We start from the raw sequence: 20152 nt of genomic DNA on the forward strand, positions 1-20152 counted from the left end.
ATAAGTCTTGTAAGTTTGGTTTGGTTTTTACATAGTCCCTTAATTTCTGTTTATCTGGAAATGACCTAATTTCACCATCATATTTGAATGAGAGTTTTGTAAGATATATTTTTCTTGGCTGGCAGTTTTTTTCTTTCAAGGTTTTATATATGTCATCCCATTGCCTTCTTGCCTGCATGGTTTCTACTGAATAATCCGAGCTTAGTCTTATTGTTTCTCCTCTGTATGTGACTTTTTGTTTCTCTTGAGTTGCTCTCAGGATTCTTTGTTTTTCTTTGGTTTTAGCGAGTGTGATTATGATATGCCTTGATGATTTTCTTTTGGGGTCTATCCTATATGGCTTTTGTTGAGCTTCTTAGATGGTCAGCTTTTCATCTTTCATGATACTTGGGAAGTTTTCTGTCAGCAGTTCTTCAGTGATCCTCTCTGTGTTTTCTGTTTTCTCCCACTGTTGTGGAACCCCGATCACTTGCAAATTTTTCCTTTTGATTGTATCCCATGTAATTTTCAGTTTCTTCATTTTTCTTCATTCTTTTTTCTGATTTTTCCTGAAACAGAGTTGTAGCCAAGTGTTTGTCTTCAGTTTCATTGATCCTGTCTTTCCTCATTTCAAACCTGCTCCTCATCCCTTCTATGACACTGTCCATTTCTGATATCTTATTGTTTATGTTTTGGATTTCTAATTGTTTTTGTATGATTTCTAGTTGTGAATTTATTTTAGCATTTTGTTCCTGTATTATTTTCTTGAATTCTGCTATTTTTGGTCTATGTTTTCCATGTATTTGTCTATTTTTTCCTCATTTTTTTCTGTTTTTTTGCTTCAACTCTTGGATGACTCTGAATATTAGAGATTTGAATTCCCTGTCAGTTAGGTCTAGTGCCTTTTCTTCTACTGGATGGTCATCTGATGTTTTAGTTTGGATGCCTATTGGAACCATTCTGTCTTGTTTTTGTAGAAGTTTTGATATTGTCTCCTGTCTTTGGGGCATTCAGTGTTTATTTTCTTCGTTTATTGATTGTAGATTTGTTTGTTTCATCCTGCTTATTTGTTTTATTTGGTTATGTCTGAGCAGGCGGGCTGTGCGTTCTTTGTTACATGCTTGTCTGTGGGCACAGTGTGTCTCTTGTAGGCAGCATATAGACGGATTGTGTTTTTTTTTTTTTAATCCATTCTGCCACTCTCTGTCTTTTTATTGGTGCATTTAGTCCATTTATATTCAGCATAATTATTGATAGGTATGAGTTTAGTGCTGTCATTTTGATGTCTTCTTTTGTATGTTGTTGAAAGTTTCATTGTTCGACCTAATTTTCTGTGCTGAGTCCTTTTTCTTTATTTTCTTTTCATCTTTTTCATTGTTGTTGATTTTGTATTTGCTTGTCGTTATGTTTTGCTCATTTTTTATTTTGATGTGTAGGATTGTTAGTTTCCTTTCTGGTTACCTTAATATTTGCCCCTATTTTTCTGAGTTTAAACCACTTTTTTATTTCTTTATATCGCCTTAACTTGCACTCCATACAGAAGATTATGTCTACATCTTTAGTGCCTTTTTTTTGTTTTAATGTTGTAATCTTTTACATACTGACATCTGTGTTTCCCTATTTCAGTGTTTTGCTTTGATTTTAATTTTTTTACTTTTCTGTCTGGGTTGATACCTGGTTGCTCTGTCCTGTATTCTAGTCTTGGGTTGTTATCTGGTGTTATTGATTTTCTAACTGGAGGAGTCCCTTTACTATTTCTTGTAATTTTGGTTTGGTTTTTGCAAATTCCCTGAACTTCTTTTTACCTGAAAATGCCCTGATTTTGCCATCATATTTGAGAGACAGTTTTGCTGGATATATAATTCTTGACTGGCAATTTTTTTCCTTCAAGCCTTTATATATGCCATCCCATTGCCTTCTTGCCTGCGTGGTTTCTGGTGAGTAGTCCAAGGTTAGCCTTATTGACTCTTCTTTGTAGATGACTGTCATGGATGGAATTATGTCCCCCCAAAAATGTGTTTATCAACTGGACGAGGGCATGATTCTCAGTATTGTATCATTGTCTACCATTTGATCATTGGATGTGATCTCCCTGTGTTTTCTAAACTCTATCAGTATGATGTAATAAGATGGATTAGCAGCAGTTATATTGATGAGGTCTATAAGATTAGGTAGTTTCTTAAGCCAGTCTCTTTTGAGATAGAAAAGAGAGAGTTGGGCGGAGAGACATGGGGACCTCATACCAGCACGAAAGCAGTGCCGGGAGCAGAGTGGGTCCCTTAGACCTGAGTTTCCTGCACTGAGATGCTCCCAGACCAAGGGAAGACTGATACATCACAAGGACCTTCCTCCAGAGCCAACAGATACAGTCTTCCCCTACAGCTGACACCCTGAATTTTGACTGTTAACGTACTAGCCTATGAGAGAATAAATTTCTCTTTGTTGAAGCTATCCACCTGTGGTATTTCTGTTACAGCAGCACTAGATGACTAAGACAGAATTTGGTACTAGGGATGGGGTACTGCTCTAATGGATACCTAAAATGTGGAAGCGGTTTTGAAACTGTGAGTGGATAGAGGAGTGGCAGCGTCAGAGGACCAGCAGCAGCAGAGAACCTGCATCAGTAGAGAAGCGACAACAGCAGAGAACCGGCAGCAGCATAACCAGGAGACCGGTGCCAGAGGGCACTGGAGCCAACCCATGGAGTGAGAGAGCAGAATTCCTGTGCACAGGAGGCTTCCTGGTGGAGTGGGGTGCCTCCAGGCACTTATTGGTGGAGCTACAGAGCTTTGTAACATTTGCCCCTGCATGGCAGATGCAGGCATGAGGCCCAAGGAGCTGAGAGGCCATGAAACCAGAAAGCAGAAGCTGAAGAGACAAGGAACACAGAAAGCCTAGCTGCCTCAGTCTCAAATAGTATGGTCAGGACCTCTGGTGTTTCTAAGGGTGGAGTTGCCACTCAGATGGACTAGAAGAATGGTGCGCCTAAAGCCAAGGGAGCAGAGTTGGCATCCCAGTGGCCTGGAAGGTGGATCTAAAGCCCAAGGCTGAGGGGTGTCCACTCAGAATCCAGAGAGTGTGGCCAGTACCTAGAGTCTGGAGGCAGGGCTGTTGTGTAAATTGTCTCAGAAAACAGAGGATTGTTTTCAAGCTTTGAGGACTAATGTAATGTGTTCTGGTAACTTGCTTGGTGCCTGTTATCGCCTTTTCCTCCAGTTTCTCCCATTTGTAATGGAAATGTCTAGCTTGTGCCTGTTCTTCCATTGTACCTTTGGAAGCAGATAACTTGTATTCTAGAATTCACAGATAAAGGAGAATTTTTGGATTTTGGAGTTACAGTTAAGACTTTTGCTATGATATGATGAGATGAATATGTTTTGCATGTTGCAAAGATGTGATTTTTTGGGGAGTCAAAGGGTAGAATGTCATGGATTGAATTATGTCCCCCCAATAATGGGTGTGTTAACTTGGCTGAGTCGTGATTCCCAGTATTGTATGATTGTCTACCATTTAATCATTATTTCCCTATGTGTTGTAAATGCTAACACTGTGATGTAATAAGATGGGTTAGTGGCGGTTATACTGATGAAGTCTTCAAGATTAGATAGTGTCTTAAGCCAATCTCTTTTGAGATATAAAAGAGAGAAGTGAGCGGAGAGACATGAGGACCTCATACCACCAAGAAAGCAGTGCCAGGAGCAGAATGCGTCCTTTGGACCTGAGGTTCCTGTGCTTTGATGCTCCCAGGCCAAGGGAAGACTGCTGCATCACAAGGACTTTCCTCCAGAGCCCACAGAGAAAGCCTTCCCTTGGAGCTGACACCCTGAATTTGGACTTGCAACTTATTAGACTGTGAGGGAATAAATTTCTCTTTGTTGAAACTATCCACTTGCAGTATTTCTGTTACAGCAGCACTAGATGACCAAGACAATGGCTTTTCGTTTAACCCTAGCTGCTCTTAAAATTGTCTCTTTATCTTTGGTGTTGGCAATTTTGATTATAATAAGTCTTGGTGACTTTCTTTTGAGATCTACCTTGTGTAGGGTTCAGTGAGCATCTTGAATAGTTACCTTCTCATGTTTCAGGATATCAGGGAAGTTTTCTGCCAACAAGCCTTAAACAATTCTCTTTGTGTTTTCTGTTATCCCACCTCCCCACTTCTGGTACTGCAGTCACTCATAGGTTATTCCTCTTGATAGAGTCCAACATAATTGTTAGGGTTTCTTCATTTTTTAAAATTCTTTTGTCTGCCTTTTCCTCAAATAAGTTGGTGTCAAGCCCTTTGTCTTCAATCTCACTAATTCTGACTTCCATTGCCTTAGTTCTGCTCTTGACTTTCTATTGAGTTATGTAGTTCTGAAATTTTATTGTTACTCTTCTGGATTTCTGTTTGCTGTCTCTGTGTGGATTCTCGTAGCCTGTTAGATTTATCATTGTGATCTCTGTAGTCTTCTTAGGTTCCTCTGTTGCTTTGTGTGTGTGTTCCTTGGGTTGTTCTGCGTTTTGCCTGATCTCCTTCGTGATTTCTTGAAGAGTTCTGTATATTAGTGTTTTGAGTTCTACCTTTGGTAATTCCAAGAAGTTCTCTTCCTCTGGAAGGTTTTTTGATTCTGTGTTTTGGTGGCTTGCTGAAGCCATCATGGTCTGCCTTCTCATGTGATTTGATTTTGACTGTTGTCTCCGAACCATCAATAAGTTATTATATTTATTTATTTTATGTTTGCTTACTGTATCTTAGCTTCTTGTTTTGATATGCCCAGATAGGCTGCTTGTGTGAGCTAGTTTGCTTATTGGCGCCTTTGAAGCTCTAACATCCTGTCACCAGGTGGTTAGATCTGTTACTAGGTATATGTGAGCCCAGGAGTCCGTTTACTTTTCTTGTATGGATTCAGCTCAGGTGTCCAGAGAGTCAGTCACCAAGTGTATGGTGCAGCCTTTTACCTACAGTCCTAGATGGGCAGGGGTGATTGAAGTAGGCACAGGTATCTGGCTGCAGTAGGGGGTCATGTGCTGAGCAAGCAGGGTGCTGATGGCTGCCCCTGAATGTCTGGGAGGAAGGCATGTTGCTGTTCTGTAGCGTACTTAGTTGAGTGGATTTTGCAGCCAGCCCATGGGTACTCAGTGCTGTTGTCTGTAAGTACTGGGAGGCACCACTTATTCTTGGACCCCTGTTGCAGTTGGCTAGGTGGTGTGGGTGGAGCCACCAGTTCTGAGGACCCTGCTTAATAGGTAGAGCAGTGCCAAATGTCACAAACTTGTCACTCTACCATATAGCTGATACAGTGAAGTTAGGCTTCAGGTATATACCCTGTTGTACTGTGCCAATGAGGGCCTATGCTGTTGAAATGGGCCCATACAGGTCTGTGCAGGAGTGAAAGGCATTCAAAGTCCATGGACCCTTTTTGCCTGTGCCTAGGCAAAGTAAGTGTGCCTGTCCTGAGTTCCTGGCTTAGGGGAGCTGACAGATTATTTTTTACTGTTGTTAATTTGTTCCCTCTCCAAGGCTGGGAGAATGGCTTAGGGCGTGTGACAGGTTCTACTTCTGGCCCAGGAGAAGCGGCAATTGCTGAAGCCTTCCCAGGACCCAGTGCAGAGTGGGGAGGGAGCAGGTAAATGGGAGAGAGGTTCTTCCCAAACTGGGTGTTTTTTGATCTGCACAGTAGGTTAAACACATGTACTTATCTTTTGCTGATGAAGTGCCGCTTTTCACTGGTTCTGGAGGCCTGAGCAGACTCTCCCCCGCTCGTCTCTCCCAATGTGGAAAACGCGTCCTAAGCGCCACTGCCCGCCTCACCACTCATACAAGCTGATCTGGCCCACAGGGCACCAGCTCCCACTGGGTCAGGTTTGGCAACTCCTTGCTGCTTCTGAACCATCTCTCTCTCCCCCTGCCACTCAGTCCAATTCCTCAACTTTACCATTGATGTTCAGAGTTCTTAGATTGTCATATATAATGTATTCACTTGTTTTTTTGGGTGTTTGTTATAAGAGGGACCACTGGAAGCGTCTGACTGCTCCACCATCTTGGCCTCGCCTCCAGTATAAAATTTATTAATGAGGTATTTTATATTATTATTATTATTTTTTGGTGCTAAATCTTGAACTCTGGAGTGTATTTTACATATATAGCATATCTCATTTTGGGCTAGCCATGTTTCAAGTGCTTAATAGCCATCTGTGGTAAGTGGCTACTGTATTGGATAGCTCAGCCTTAAGAGTATGGTACTTGCTTTCTGTGGTCTGTCAAGTCAGGCCATTTGGTGAAAGGTAGAGAGCAAATTCCTTGAAGTACCAGAATCTTCAAATAATCCATACTCCTTACCTGTAAAGCCTGACATCACTGCCCCTTGCTTGTCTCTTGGACTTCATATAGAACTAGTCTCCTTCTGGCTTACTAAACTTCAGCCTCTTCATCCAGCTGAAATGTGGTAAAGCTTGTGTCTTAGTTATCTAGTGGTGCTATAACAGAAATACCACAAGTGGATGGCTTTACCAAAGAGAAATTTATTCTCTCCTAGTCTAGGAGACTAGAAATCTGTATTCAGGGTGCCAGCTCCAGGGGAAGACTCTCTTTCTCTGTCGGTTCTGGAGGAAGATCCTTGTCATTAATCTTCCATTCTAGGAGCTTCTCAGCACAGGAACCCTGGGTCCAAAGGACATGCTCTTCTCCCGTCGCTGCTTTCTTGGTGGTATGAGGTCCTCATGTCTCTCTGCTTGCTTCTCTTATATTTCAAAAGAGATTGGTTTAAGACATAATCTAATCTTGTAGACTGAGTCCTGCCCATTAACATAATTGCCACTAATCCTCCCTCATTAACAGCATAGAAGTAGGATTTACAACACATAGGAAAATCACATCAGATGACAAGATAATGGACAGTCACACAGTACTGGGAATCATGGCCTAGCCAAGTTGACACATTTTTAGGTGATAGAATTCAGTCCATAACAGCTTATTCCCTAGTTTTCTGTCAAATTATCATAAGATTATCTCTTCCCCTGTAAAATATAAGGTCCATGAGAGCAGTGACCCTGCCTGTCTTGTTCACTCCTGTATCCTCAGCACATAGTTGGTGTGTGATAAATATTTATTGAGTGAATAAATGGGGCATTTGGGATCAGGTATCTTGCATTGGCGTGGATTTAGTAAGATTGTTAGACTATCAGTGAGAAGTATAATGTGGAGGAATGGCTTAGAGTGGTCTGAGGGTCTTTTAATCTGGAAAGGGCAAGGGTAAGTTGGTACTTCAGAGATTGGGATAGGAGCCCCGAGTTGTTTTTTAATGAGGCAGGAATCATTTTGTGGTGTCAGTGCCCTTTTAGAGCAAGGAGATCCAAACAGAATTCTTATGGTGAAAACTTGATGAAGTCAAGAATATTGCTCCTAGGTCTAGGCACAAAAGGTTGCTTAGCTCAACTTTCTGGATCTTTCACCTCTAGTATTAGAATATTAGAACTAAGAACTAATATTGCTTAGTTCTTCTTTGGGGATCTGGGTGGAAAATCAAGAATGGCCTTTAGCTATACTTTTGTGCCCAAGAATTTTCTTGGGGCTGGTGGTGGCAGAAGCAAGCTTCTTCCTGTAGTTATTTTCACATTTCTGCATAGTCTGTATATTTTTAATTTCTACTGTATCAGTGTACTATGATCTACCTTGTTATTCTCCCACTGTTGGGTATTTGAAGTGTTTCCATTTTTTTTCTCTTTCTCATATAGAACAGTATCTTCTTTCGTTGTATAAATGGGGATTCTTCCCCTCTCTCTGATGTATTTCTTTGGGTTACATTTGCTGGTTGTGCTTATAGTGAGAAGTGGGTTTTATTATTCTGAGCATTTGAAATTAGTTGAATGTATTTAAAAAGTAAGAGGATATTTTCAATAAAAATAGAGGCTTTCATAGGTTGCACTTGAACAAGAGAGGCAGTATAGTAGAGTGGTTATTAAAAACATGGATTATCATCAGATAAGGTTCACATCTTGATTCCCTTTCTTACTTCTATGTGACCAGGATGAAGTTACTGAACTTCTCTGTGCAGTAATTTCTTCTTCTGTCATATGGTGATAATAATATTATCTACATTATAGGGTTATAAGGATTACATGAGATAATACATTCAAAACTCTTAGCACAATGCCTGGTACAGATAGCAGTGGCTCTGCTGCTACGAATACAATGTGTCGCTTTCTCTCCTTTCTCCTCCTAGGCCTTCCTCTTCTTTCTGTTCCCCTTTTCCTTTCCCTCACAGCCTTTGTTAGACTTTTTCTAGTTTTTCTTTGACATTTCTTTTCTGAGTTCTTATCAGGGTCAGAATCCAGGGCTTGAGTGGATTAGGAGTTACCTGGCTAGCAGAGGGAATGAGTGGCATTGGTGTGTTTCATGATTTATGTGGTAAAATATATATAACACAAAATTTGCCATTTTAACCATTTTTAAATTCATTGACATTAATTATATTCATAATGTTGTACAACTATCACCACTATTTATTTCCAAAACATTTTCATCAACTCAAACAGAAACTCAAACCCAAACCCAAGCTCAGTTAAACAGTAACTCGCCATTTCCCCCTCTCTCCAACCCTGGTCACCACCAGTCTGCTTTCTCTCTCTAGGCATTTGCCTGTTCTAGATATTTCATATAATGGGATCGTACAATATTTGTCCTTTTGTCTGGCTTCTGGTATTTCACTCAGCTTAATGTTTTCAAGGTTTGTCCATCTTGTACCTGTGTCAGAACTTCATTTCTTTTTATGGCTGAATAGTATTCCATTGTATGGATCTACCACATTTTGTTTATCCATTCATCTGTTGATGCATATTTAGTTTGTTTCTATCTTTTGGCTATTGTGAATAATGCTGCAGTGAACATTGGTGTACAAGGTGTCTCTTTCTGTCCCTGCTTTAAATTCTTTTGGGTGTATACCTAGAAGTGGAATTTCTAGGTAATATGATAATTCTATTTAAAATTTTTGAGGAACCACCAAAACTTGCCACAGTGGCTGCACCACTTTACATTCCCACAAGCAGTGGATGAGGGTTCCAGTTTCTCCATATCTTCTCCAACACTTGTTATTTTCCATTTTAGGGGGGAGGATAATAACCGTCTTACTAAGTGTGAAGTGGTATTTCATTGTGGTTTTGATTTGCATTTTTCTGCTGACTTATGTATGAGTCAGAATCAACTCGAAGGCAACAGTTTTGGCTTTTGTTAATGACTTATACTGAGCATCTTTCAGGTCCGTGTTGGCCATTTATATATATTCTTAGGAGAAATATCTATTCATGTCATTTGCCTATTATTTAGACATTGGTAATTTTAAAAAAGGAGAAATCTAATTACATTTTATTAATAAAACATGTAGTAAAGTGACAAAAAATATTTGTGAAGGGGGAAAAAGAGATTCTTAGTTATTTACCCTTTAGCATTTTCTTAGAGGTTTAATGGTCATTAGAAAAAGTACTTGTTACCAGTGTTCTCTTGTAAGAGTTTATCTGACATGACATTAGAATCTTGGTTTTTAAATGTTACTTTACAGTTAACAGAAGATGAAATTGCAACCATTCTTAAGTCTACATTGAAAGGACTAGAATATTTGCACTTTATGAGGAAAATACACAGAGATATAAAAGCTGGGAATATTCTCCTCAATACAGAAGGACATGCAAAATTGGCAGATTTTGGAGTGGCTGGTCAGTTAACAGTAAGTATAATAATTTTGGAAATACTTTTTGGCTTATTTGCCCAGATTTTATTGTGAGTAAACCTTTTTTGGGAAAGAAATGGATGACGTCTTTGTTCTTGTGGAGAAACAGCCATAATTTGAGTATTATTTATTATTTACAGCTTAAGAGACATTGAATCAGTATGAAAATATATCTTGTCATTCCTATGCTTAAATCTTTTAAATGGGAAACTACGTTAGTTGATTTTTATAGCTTTTATTGTTATAGTACTATCTTTAATGACTTCAGTGAAGGTTGTGGAGATAAGTTAGTTGTAGACTCAGTTATTTCAGAATTTAAAATTCCTAAATATGCCATATCATAACCAGTTGAAATTTTAGGAAAAATCATTAATTTCAAGTGTAACCTGTGGTATTTGAGGGTTTAACATGTGTTATAAAGAATATTTTGGCATACAGATTTCCTTAGTATCTTTGTAATAATCATGTTTGTGTAATGCTATTGCAGGATACAATGGCAAAACGCAATACTGTGATAGGAACTCCATTTTGGATGGCTCCTGAGGTAATACAAGAAATAGGCTATAACTGTGTGGCAGATATCTGGTCTCTTGGCATCACTTCTATAGAAATGGCTGAAGGAAAACCTCCTTATGCTGATATACATCCAATGAGGGTAAGAAAATTATAGTGTGTTAAAAATGATGTTACGAGTATTCAGTTTTGTAATGTCGGTGTAAGCAATATAAAGGAAGTTAAATAAATTCATTTGAATTTAGATTCTTTGCAAAAAGTAGAAAAATTACCTGTCAAAGATCAATAACTGTTAACTTCTCTTCCTTTAATATGCTGAATTGTGAGAAAAGAAGTGAAGGTTATATTTCTCTCTATAATCATTGTTGTTCTCTCAAAAAATACACCTGTAAATTTTTTCATTGCTTTTCAATAGACGAAAGGGTTGGTAAATCCTCTGCATTCTTCAGTTCCTTGTTTTCTGAATGTGGTAGTAGAGAAGTTGAAGGTAATCAATTCTCGCTTTTCTACCCACCCTGCACATTCTACATTTTTGTGTTTTTGTTTGCCCCTTTTGTCTTTTCTCGGCTGAGGCTGATATTAAAAAATCCTGATCTCATTTTGCTGCTTAGCTGTAAGGTAATTGGGCTTATTTCTTTAGTTAGTGCTTATCAAGATAATGGAATTCTTTTTTTTTGAATATTGGTATACATTTCTGTAAACTCCTCTAGGATAATTTTTGAGTTTGAAGCATATACATTTCATATTCAGATTGAATTGCTTATGTTTTAGGGTTTGTGATGATACAGTTTTTAGGTTTACTGGTATGTGAATCTCAGTTGGTAATAGATAAGTACATTTATCTTCGTAAACTTATTGCCCTCTAGTGGCTATAGTCGCCTCAAGAAGAAAAGACAGCAATGAAGGGCAAAGCAAATCTATGTACGTGCCCGGAGGAAAAGATGGTGGCAGGGGGACTAGAGAAATGTGTGAAATAAATCAATAGGAAGAAAAAGGAAGAAGGAATGCAGTATTTTAGATTATCTGAAGAGGAATACATTGAAATTATATCTGATATCACAATGCTATTTTGGGTTGAATTTCAGTAACATAGACAACAGTGTACTATATTGAAAGTGTTTGAAAATCTGACTGTCTTACTGAGAAATTTGAAAGAGAACTTTTTGAGTAATTCCCTTGTATACAACATATGTCATATTCCTTGTCCATATAAATTTTTCTTGCTGAAGTGAAAAATAAAAATAACATGAATTACTGTTTGTTTGAAAATAACATGAAAACACAGTCATCATAAAATTAGCACAGATTCTCATTTCTCCTCTGATTATTGTTATCTGTAGTATTTTTTTGTTAGAATGTTCTAGGGTGACCCTCAAACTAGGTGTATTTGAGTTTGAGTTAGTGAGCTTAACTAAATTATCCAAGGCAACCTAGCTAAGTTCCAAAGCTGATATTTAACTCTGATCTTACATTATTTATATTCTGCTTCCTGCTTATGTAAATCTTATTTTTTCAACCAAGTAATTTAACATATTAAATTTAACCCTGTGCTAGTCTCTTTAACAGATAGCAGAGAATTATAAAATATAGCCCCTAACTTCAAGGATCTTAAAATCTCACTTGAGAGTTTGAGTTAACACATATGAAACAGTAAAAATATACACCTTCTCCTCACTTACCAACTATCTCGTTATCCAACATTTCACATTTATGATAATAGTAAAAAATCTACTATCCAACTATTTTGCACATTAACGATGTGCATCTGGCAGTGAGAAATGCCTAGGTACAAGGTGAGAGTAATGTTAGCTTTGATGGCTAAGGTTGTATGTCAGCTTGGCTGGGCTGTGAATCTTAGTGGTTTGGCAGTTATGTGATGACGTAATTTGGCAGTTATGTAATGATGTAGTCGTCCTCTGTTTTGTGATTTGATGTGGATCTTTCTCCATTTTTGCATAACAAATAAATAAAACAGCTGCTTTTTTTCAAGGAACATCAGTTTTACTTGAAAGAATAACAGACAGAGAAACTATGGTTATATCAGACTTGAGCAGTAGTTTCCGTATGAAAAGCTGGTGGGATACAAAGCTATGATCAGTGACTGAAATATTGAAGTTATCTTTTTTTAATTAAAAAAAATTTTGTTTTTACTTTTAACAACTTTGTAAAATAAATATTTTAATCTCCATTTTAAAGGTAACGAAATGGATATTTAGAGGGATTATGTGGTTTGTTAAGATCACACAACTTTTAAGTGGCAACACTGTACAGATAACTATCTAGAATGGGAGACACAGTTAACATGTGGAGGGCAAGCCTCCCCAGCCTCCTTGTCCTGGTGCTTGCCCACCACTGTTGATATTTCCTTACTGAGGTGAGGATTCTTTTCTTCCTTCTGAAGTTCCCTTTGGCCATTTTCACAGGGTTCTGGCCCTGTCCACATTTCTGCCCACTAGATGCTTATAAAAGGAGTAGTCCAGAACACTCCTAGGCTGAATAGACTGGGAATTGATTTCCTAGGTCGTTTTCTCAGAGATACCATCCTTTTAGCATTCCTAGGCTCCAGGCCTGCTTGCTTGGGCCTGCAAGAGTTAGGAGCAAGAAGAGATGAATCAATCTTGAATAACATAGAACAGTGTTGCTCCTGCATAAATAAGCCACAAATTAATACTTTTTTTTTACTGATCAAGCTTTTTGTAGGACATATATTTTGAGTATCATAATCTGAGGGGTATGAAGAACTTAAAGATGGCACTAAATTAGAAAATGAAAATGATTACATTAATTGGAAACTTGTAGTTGAGATTGGGTCATTTGCAAGTGTTAATGTCATTTGTTTTATATACTTTATCAGATTGATACTTTCTCTTACCTTTCTTGAGGCTAGAATAAGAGTTATTTAGAATAGAGATACAGATATTCAAGGGGGAATTTTCTAATAGAAGGAACTATTATATACTGGATTTATTTCGTGGCAAGGGATAAACTGAATTTCTTGTTCGTTTTGATATGACTTTTTTTTGCACATCTTTGATGACTTATTTGATTATTTTCTTTTATTTATTTTAATGTTGTAGTTTAAGTGAAAGTTTACAATTCAAGTTAGTCTCTCATACAAAAACTTATACATACATTGTTATGTGACCCCAGTTGCTCTCCCTATACTGTGACAGTACATTCCTCCTTTCCATCCCTAATTTCCCATGTCCATTCAACCAGCTCCTGACCCTCTCTGCCTTTTCATCTCACCTCCGGACACAAGCTGCCCATTTACTCTCATGTAGCTACTTGAGCTAAGAAGCACACTCTTCACGAGTATCATTTTATGTCCCACAATCCAGTCCAATCTTTGAAGAGTTGGCCTCAGGCATTGTTTTAGTTCTGGGTTGACAGAGAGTCTGGGTCCCATGCTTTCTGGAGTCCCTCCAGTCTCAGTCAGACCATTAAGCCTGGTCTTTTTACTAGAATTTCAGTTCTGCACCCTGCCTTTCTCCTGCTCCATCAGGGACTCTCCATTGTGTTGCCTGATGATACGACTCTTCTTTTTAAAAGAAACTTGCAACCCAGTCTTCACTGTGATGGAGAATGAAATAATTATAACATTTCCATGTTTGAAAATATCTATAGGGATCCTTTATTCATAAATAGGTGGTGAGAGAGCAACACCTTTTTTCTGTCTAAAATTCCTCCTAATTTATTCTTGAGCAGAGATTGTCATGTTTTATGTAGGTGAATTTCTAGAAGATTGGCACTTAAGTGCTTCCAATTGTCTCCTTAAGTCACATTGACATAGATCTTCCTAAAATGCATACTGTATTTCTATATTTTATTTAAGAAGGTTAATAAACATTCATTATTGTGTGGAAATAAAACACTCAATCTGAGGCCCTTTCTGTTTTCTTCCCTTGTAATCAGTTCATTGAGAGGTCTTTGAGTCAAAATGGTTTTCATTCTCTGTTTATATGCAAATAACTTGCTAGTCTTGATGTAAAGGATTTGTTTATTTGCATTTAATTATATATACATGTATTTTGCTTATGCAGTAGATGTGTTCTGAAGAAGTTGTATAAGTATTCAGTAGTTGTAAATCAGTGTTTTAAGTTCTCTAGATATTATTTTTGAAAATAAAATTTTTGATGACTCCTTTAGTAATGAGATGCCCTTAGAACTTACCTGCCATGCAAATGTGTATATTCTTACGGTAGGACATATCCATGTTATCAAAATACTAAAATTAAATGATGAATATTAAAATATTTTTGATTTAATATTAATTTTAAAATGGAATACATGTATATTCTGATGTAAAGGCAGAGCAGTTGACTTTGGGACCAGGTGGAAAGTATATCTGCTGTCCTACATTGGTTCTTTTGTATCAGAGAAACTAAGTGTCATCTAGGTATGATGTTTTATTTTTGAAGACAAGTACCTGGAATTATCTTCCTGTATTCTTTTACTTCCTTTCCCCTTTTCTTTATTTCTTTCTACAGATATTTAGTGCATACTTACCATATACCAGTCGGGCTTTGAGTGCTAGTGGTAAGCAGAGCAGACATGTTCCTGTTCTCTTGGAACTTCTAGTCCAAGGATAACTGGCATTATTTTTCTTTCTGTTTTGTTGCCTATAGCTATGAGTCAGTGTTTTGTGGTATCCCAATGAAACTGCTTGCTATAAAAATCCAATGTTAGAATTATATTTCTTTTCTTTATTGGGGTATATGTTCAGTTGTTTAGAATATAAGACTATGAACTGTAACAACTTTTATTCATCTATATATATGTATATGTATGTTATAAATTATGTAGCAACATATGGCTATAGATAACAATTTGGTTATTTTGTCATTACATATAGCCCTTACTTTTCTCTTTTGAACTAAACTTCATGTTACTTTTTTCTTCTTCTATCTACTGCTGACTTTTATTTCCTCTGATTATCCCCCTTTCCTCAACAGTATGTGCGCACACGCACGCACGCACGCACACACCCCTACCTCTGGCTTTCTTTCCTTGTGCTTTTCTTTCTTTTCAGTTGCCTTTCTTCTTCCCTCTCTGTTCCCTGCATTTTATGCTTGATGATTTTAGGTGATACCTTGATTCTATTAACCATGCTTCCAGATCAGAGATAGCCAAGGATCCAGAGGAGTGGGGCAAATTGGAGAATTTGAGTACTACTTCGCAGACATATGGTTTTTCACTCCATTGGGAAGTTAAGAGTTCTTCTGTTGTGTGATCCTAATACACATGGAGGTACAAGGCATTCCAGCCCCTAAATTGGGGATTAAGGCTTATTACAGGGACAGTTTTAGCATATTATATTCGGAGTTATTATTCCTGAAGAGAGGAAGAAATGGGGAACAGAATAAACATATTTCAGCTTCTCTTGGTTGAGCCCTCTGGGGTCACCCCTGAGGCTTACGTGGGGAAGATTAATTTCCATTTTTAATTTATATTCAAGCCTTGCTGTTGGTATTGCCAAGTGCTCTGTAGACATGATTAGTTTGATAACTATTGAGGAAGCAATCATCATTTTCCTACTGACATATGAATTATATGAATATGAATTACTGTTTTAGAGACATGTTTCCATTAAATGTTGCATAAATTAAGAATTATTGACAATTATACTAAAGTCCATCTTTTAAAGAAATTAATGTGGGATATTGACAAATACCATATTTCTCTGTGTTTGTATGGGAGAATTTAAAGGAAACAATATAAATTGATTTATTAATGATTGAAAGATGGCATTTACATTGAGTTGATGTGTTTTTTAGATTTTTTTTGACTGTTATCCATAGCATGAAATGTCTTTCACTCCATGACCCTTTATGCACACACACATAATTGAAACGAAATATACATGCGATAATACTTATTCTTACCATTTTAGTCATCTAGTGCTGCTATAACAGAAATACCACAGGTGGGTGGTTTTAACAAACACAAATTTATTTTCTCACAGTTTAGGAAGCTTGAAGTCCAAATTCAGTACACTGGCTCTAGGGGAAGGCTGTGTCTCTCTGTTGCCTCTGGGGGAAGGTCCTTGTCTCTTCAGCTTGTTTCCTTGTTCGTTGGAGATTTCCATGTGTCTTGGCATCTCTCTTCCCCCATCTCTGCTTTGCTCGCTTGTTTAATCTCTTATATCTCAAAAGAGATTGACTCAAGGTATACCCTACACTAATCATGCCTTGTTTACATAACAATGATAACCCATTCCCAGAAGGGATTATAACCACAGGCATAGAGGTTATGATTTACAACACACGTTTGGAGGACATCATTAAATCCATAACACTTATTATTTGTGATTCACTCTGATTTTTATTCTATCACAGTATTATATTTTAGTATTCTATCCTGTTCTGTTCTATTTCTTCCTTTCATTTAAAAAAAAAAAAAAAGTGGTCCAAATACATTAAATTGATTTCATGACCCAGTAATGGTTTGTAACTTGCAGCTTGTAGAGTAAGAATCACTGAACTTCGCTTTAGAAGACTGAATTCTTCCAGTGCTGGAATGCTTTCATTGTTGCCACTTTACAAAGTATGTTGTAATCTGGTGTTTGAGACTTGTGTGCTCTGAATCAATTTTGTTTTCTGTGAATTAGTTGTAATAGACCTCCCTCTGTCTATTCAGAGAGTTATGAAGATCAAATGAGATAATGTATGTGAACAATGCATGTAAAATATTAAACGCGATAGAAATACTGTGTGACGTTATGAAGTTACTTTTAAAATCACACACTGAGACTATAAATTAGTTTAAGTTCTTGCAGAGATTGCCTGTTTAATAATACTCACCACTGTTATCTGAGAAACTTCTGGCTATGGGAAGAACCAGGCAGTTGCGTTATTACCTCCTGACTTTGTTTTAGGGCATCCAGTAGGGTTGGAGGTATTGAAACCTTACACAGAGCTCAAAGGAGTCACCATTTCTCTGCCTGAACCTGCTTAGTGTCAGTTTATTGCTAGCAGGGGTGGTTGTTGAAAGCTTTAAGCTGGGATGACTTCCACAGCCTCTACTGGGAACAATATGGAAGAAAAAAGAAAGGGGGATAAAGGAAAAACCTGGACTCATGAGTACAGAATACATGTGAATTTTCTCTTTTCTAACCCCAGGTCAGACTGTGATGAACAGATATTTTCTCCTTCTTCATTTTGAATATTCACCTATACACTAGCCTGGTGATGGAAACAATGATTCACAAGAGGAAGAATGAGCTTTTGGGAGCAGAGAATTCAGGGAGTCAACAGATCCATGAAATTTCACTTATATATTGGGTGTTTGAGCAGATGGGCATTTTCTGGTGAAAGTCCATAGTTTTCATCAAATGAAGACAAGGGCTGTTTGAAACAAGGGCTCCTTGACCCAAAAAGATTGAGAACTGTGACTTGATGGTTTCTTATTGTATTGTATATTTAGGCTTTTTTTTTTTTCCACTGTCCTGTGTTTTAATCTAGAACCAGTAAATATGTGTATATATGGCATCTATAATCTTCCCTACATCTCATACTTTCTTTACTTTTGGCAAGATTAATTTTAGGTAAGTCTAGTAACTGCCAGAAGTTACTCATTCTCCTAATTAGAAATACCTCTTCTCTGAATTCTCATATCACCTTATCTATGACTTTCTTATGGCACTTTTTAACTTACTGTCTATTTCCATAGTTATGTAGTTTTCTTAATTCCCCTACTAGATCTAAGCTTTAAATGCAAGTATGTTTCATCTTTGTGTGTTTAACTGAACCTAACAGAGTAATTTACACATAAAAGCATCCAATAAATATTTCTGTTGAATATGTGCTCGATTCCCTTTCCTACCTCAAATATACTTCTCTAGTATTAATATTGAAATCTGGCAAGCTCAGATTCTTCTTTCTAACAATAATAAATGTTGTACTTAGGGTAAGATTCAGTGAACTGAACTAAAAATGAACATAACTAAAATGCTAATCAAATACAACTTTAAAGGCCTATCATTGCTTATAACCTGCTTTTCAAACTTGTAGTTTGCACAATTTACTCATTTAAAATTTAAATTAATATAATTCATGTATATTTTTTCCTTTTTTTGGCACTTTAGATTCTACTCACTTATTAAAGGTGATCAGAAAGAAAACTAGTGAGCACCAGTAGTGCCTCTGCTCAGTAGGTTTGCTAATGGAGATATAATTGCTAAGTACTGTTGAAGATTATATATTTAAAGCAACTGTGTAGATTTACTATATTGATCATAGTGTTGTTGTTGTTGTTTTTAAATCAGCCATAGTAACTGTTTAGGCTAGAGACCTAAGCTACCACTAATTTTAGAAGACATAAATAGCTAGTGGTGTGTGTTTTGGTTGAGAGGTATGCTGAGGGCAGGTGCTGATTCTGCAAATTCAAGTATATAGTGCTTAAAAATGCAAAATATTTTTGAATGATTTCTGACTCTAGTAAATTTGGCTTTTAAAATTAGGCATGGACAGACATGGTTAAAAAATGAAGATAGACAAAACATGTGATTAAAAAAAAAAGTATGCAGTTTGGATAAATTCCTGCAGAATAGAATTCTTTAGCTGTCCTAGAGGGCCATATTAATTATAGATTAATTACATTTGATTATGTTAACTTAGTTTTCAATATAACTTGTACATGATTAGAATCATCTTCATTACATCTGGGATCATTTAAATAGCATAATTACATGTAGTTATGCTAAGTAATGAAAGGCAAGAGATAAATGATCAGCAGCGACTTTTATAAGCATTGCAGTAAGTGCCTTGTAAACTGAAGGTCACCATTTTAATTTGAAGCCTTGTGAATCCCTTAAATTCTGTAATCAAATGAATGATATCAAAGGAAGAAGTAATTTAACATAACAATTGTGGCTTACATTGAACATGTGTTCCTTTTAATAAGTTGCATTATGGTCTTTAAGGACTTGTATGTTGTTAGTGCATTTTGGTTCATTTGATACTCACAGTTTTTCTTAATTTTTATTAGTGAGTTGTTACAGTGGTTAACAAGAAATATACAGATTTAAGTTGCAATAGTTTTCCCATAGTTATATGATCTAACTTCACAAGCTTTTTGGACATATGTAGATGCTTTTCTATTTTGCTTTCGTTATGACATACAATTGATATAGGCAAGCATGAAAGCTTGGGCAAATTTTCATTGCTTTTTCTGGATCTTGCTCAGGTTCTGTGGTATTTATTTAAAGCACAATTTTGTTGCTTGGGAATGCATGTTGAAATTATCATGTACACTATTTTGCTGTAGGCCCATTGGCACTGCCACAAAGGTAATACACTGCCAGTAGGCCATTTCCTTGTCGGCTGCATTTACAATTTAATAGAAATATTACATGACTTTTTAAACAAGTGTTTTGGCAAGGAGGAAATGGCAGATTCCATACAAACAAGCATAGCTTCCTTTCCTTAACCACACTCCAGCTACTCAAGGCATTGCACTTACTTTCAAGTTTGAGGGTTTACAGGTCGAATGGGAAAGTCAGATTAAAACAGGAATGACATTGATATTTAGTATAAAATGGTTGTACATTTTTAACTGCTGGATTTTATTACTATATAGTTTTAGTGAGTGACATCCAATATATTTCTGAATTAGAGCTGAGGTTATTTTTATACAGTTCACCTGGCTAGGACTACCTGGTTTTGATTGGTTGAAAAGGTCAGGACCACCAGATAGGCTCGTAGATGGTAATATTGCTTTTTATAGGTTTTTTATAATTTTGGCTTTGCTATATAATTGGTCCTTCATGACATTTGTACTGTTTCTTTTATCTTAACTATGATTGTATCTCCAAGATGAATCACTTCAGGGGTTAGAGAGTATAGAAGGAAAATTTGGTAGACTTGTTAGCATTAACATAAAAGTAATGGATTCCCATCACATCTTTTGGTCAGTCTGTTTTTGTTCTCTGTAATGTATTTCAAACTTAAAAAGTC

At 36.9% G+C, this 20152-nt stretch overlaps 1 protein-coding gene across 1 annotated transcript in view; it reads left to right on the top strand.

Moving 5' to 3' along the window:
* Window positions 1-20152, top strand: part of STK3 (serine/threonine kinase 3) — a 295337-nt gene that overhangs the window by 72582 nt on the left and 202603 nt on the right. Inside the window, exons 5-6 of the mRNA XM_023725914.1 lie at window positions 9516-9680; window positions 10171-10338. Coding sequence (XP_023581682.1) covers window positions 9516-9680; window positions 10171-10338 — 333 coding nt within the window. The remainder of the gene's footprint in view (window positions 1-9515; window positions 9681-10170; window positions 10339-20152) is intronic.

The sequence above is a fragment of the Trichechus manatus genome, unplaced genomic scaffold, assembly GCF_000243295.1.
Source record: "Trichechus manatus latirostris isolate Lorelei unplaced genomic scaffold, TriManLat1.0 scaffold00009, whole genome shotgun sequence".
NCBI classification, from domain to species: domain Eukaryota; kingdom Metazoa; phylum Chordata; class Mammalia; order Sirenia; family Trichechidae; genus Trichechus; species Trichechus manatus.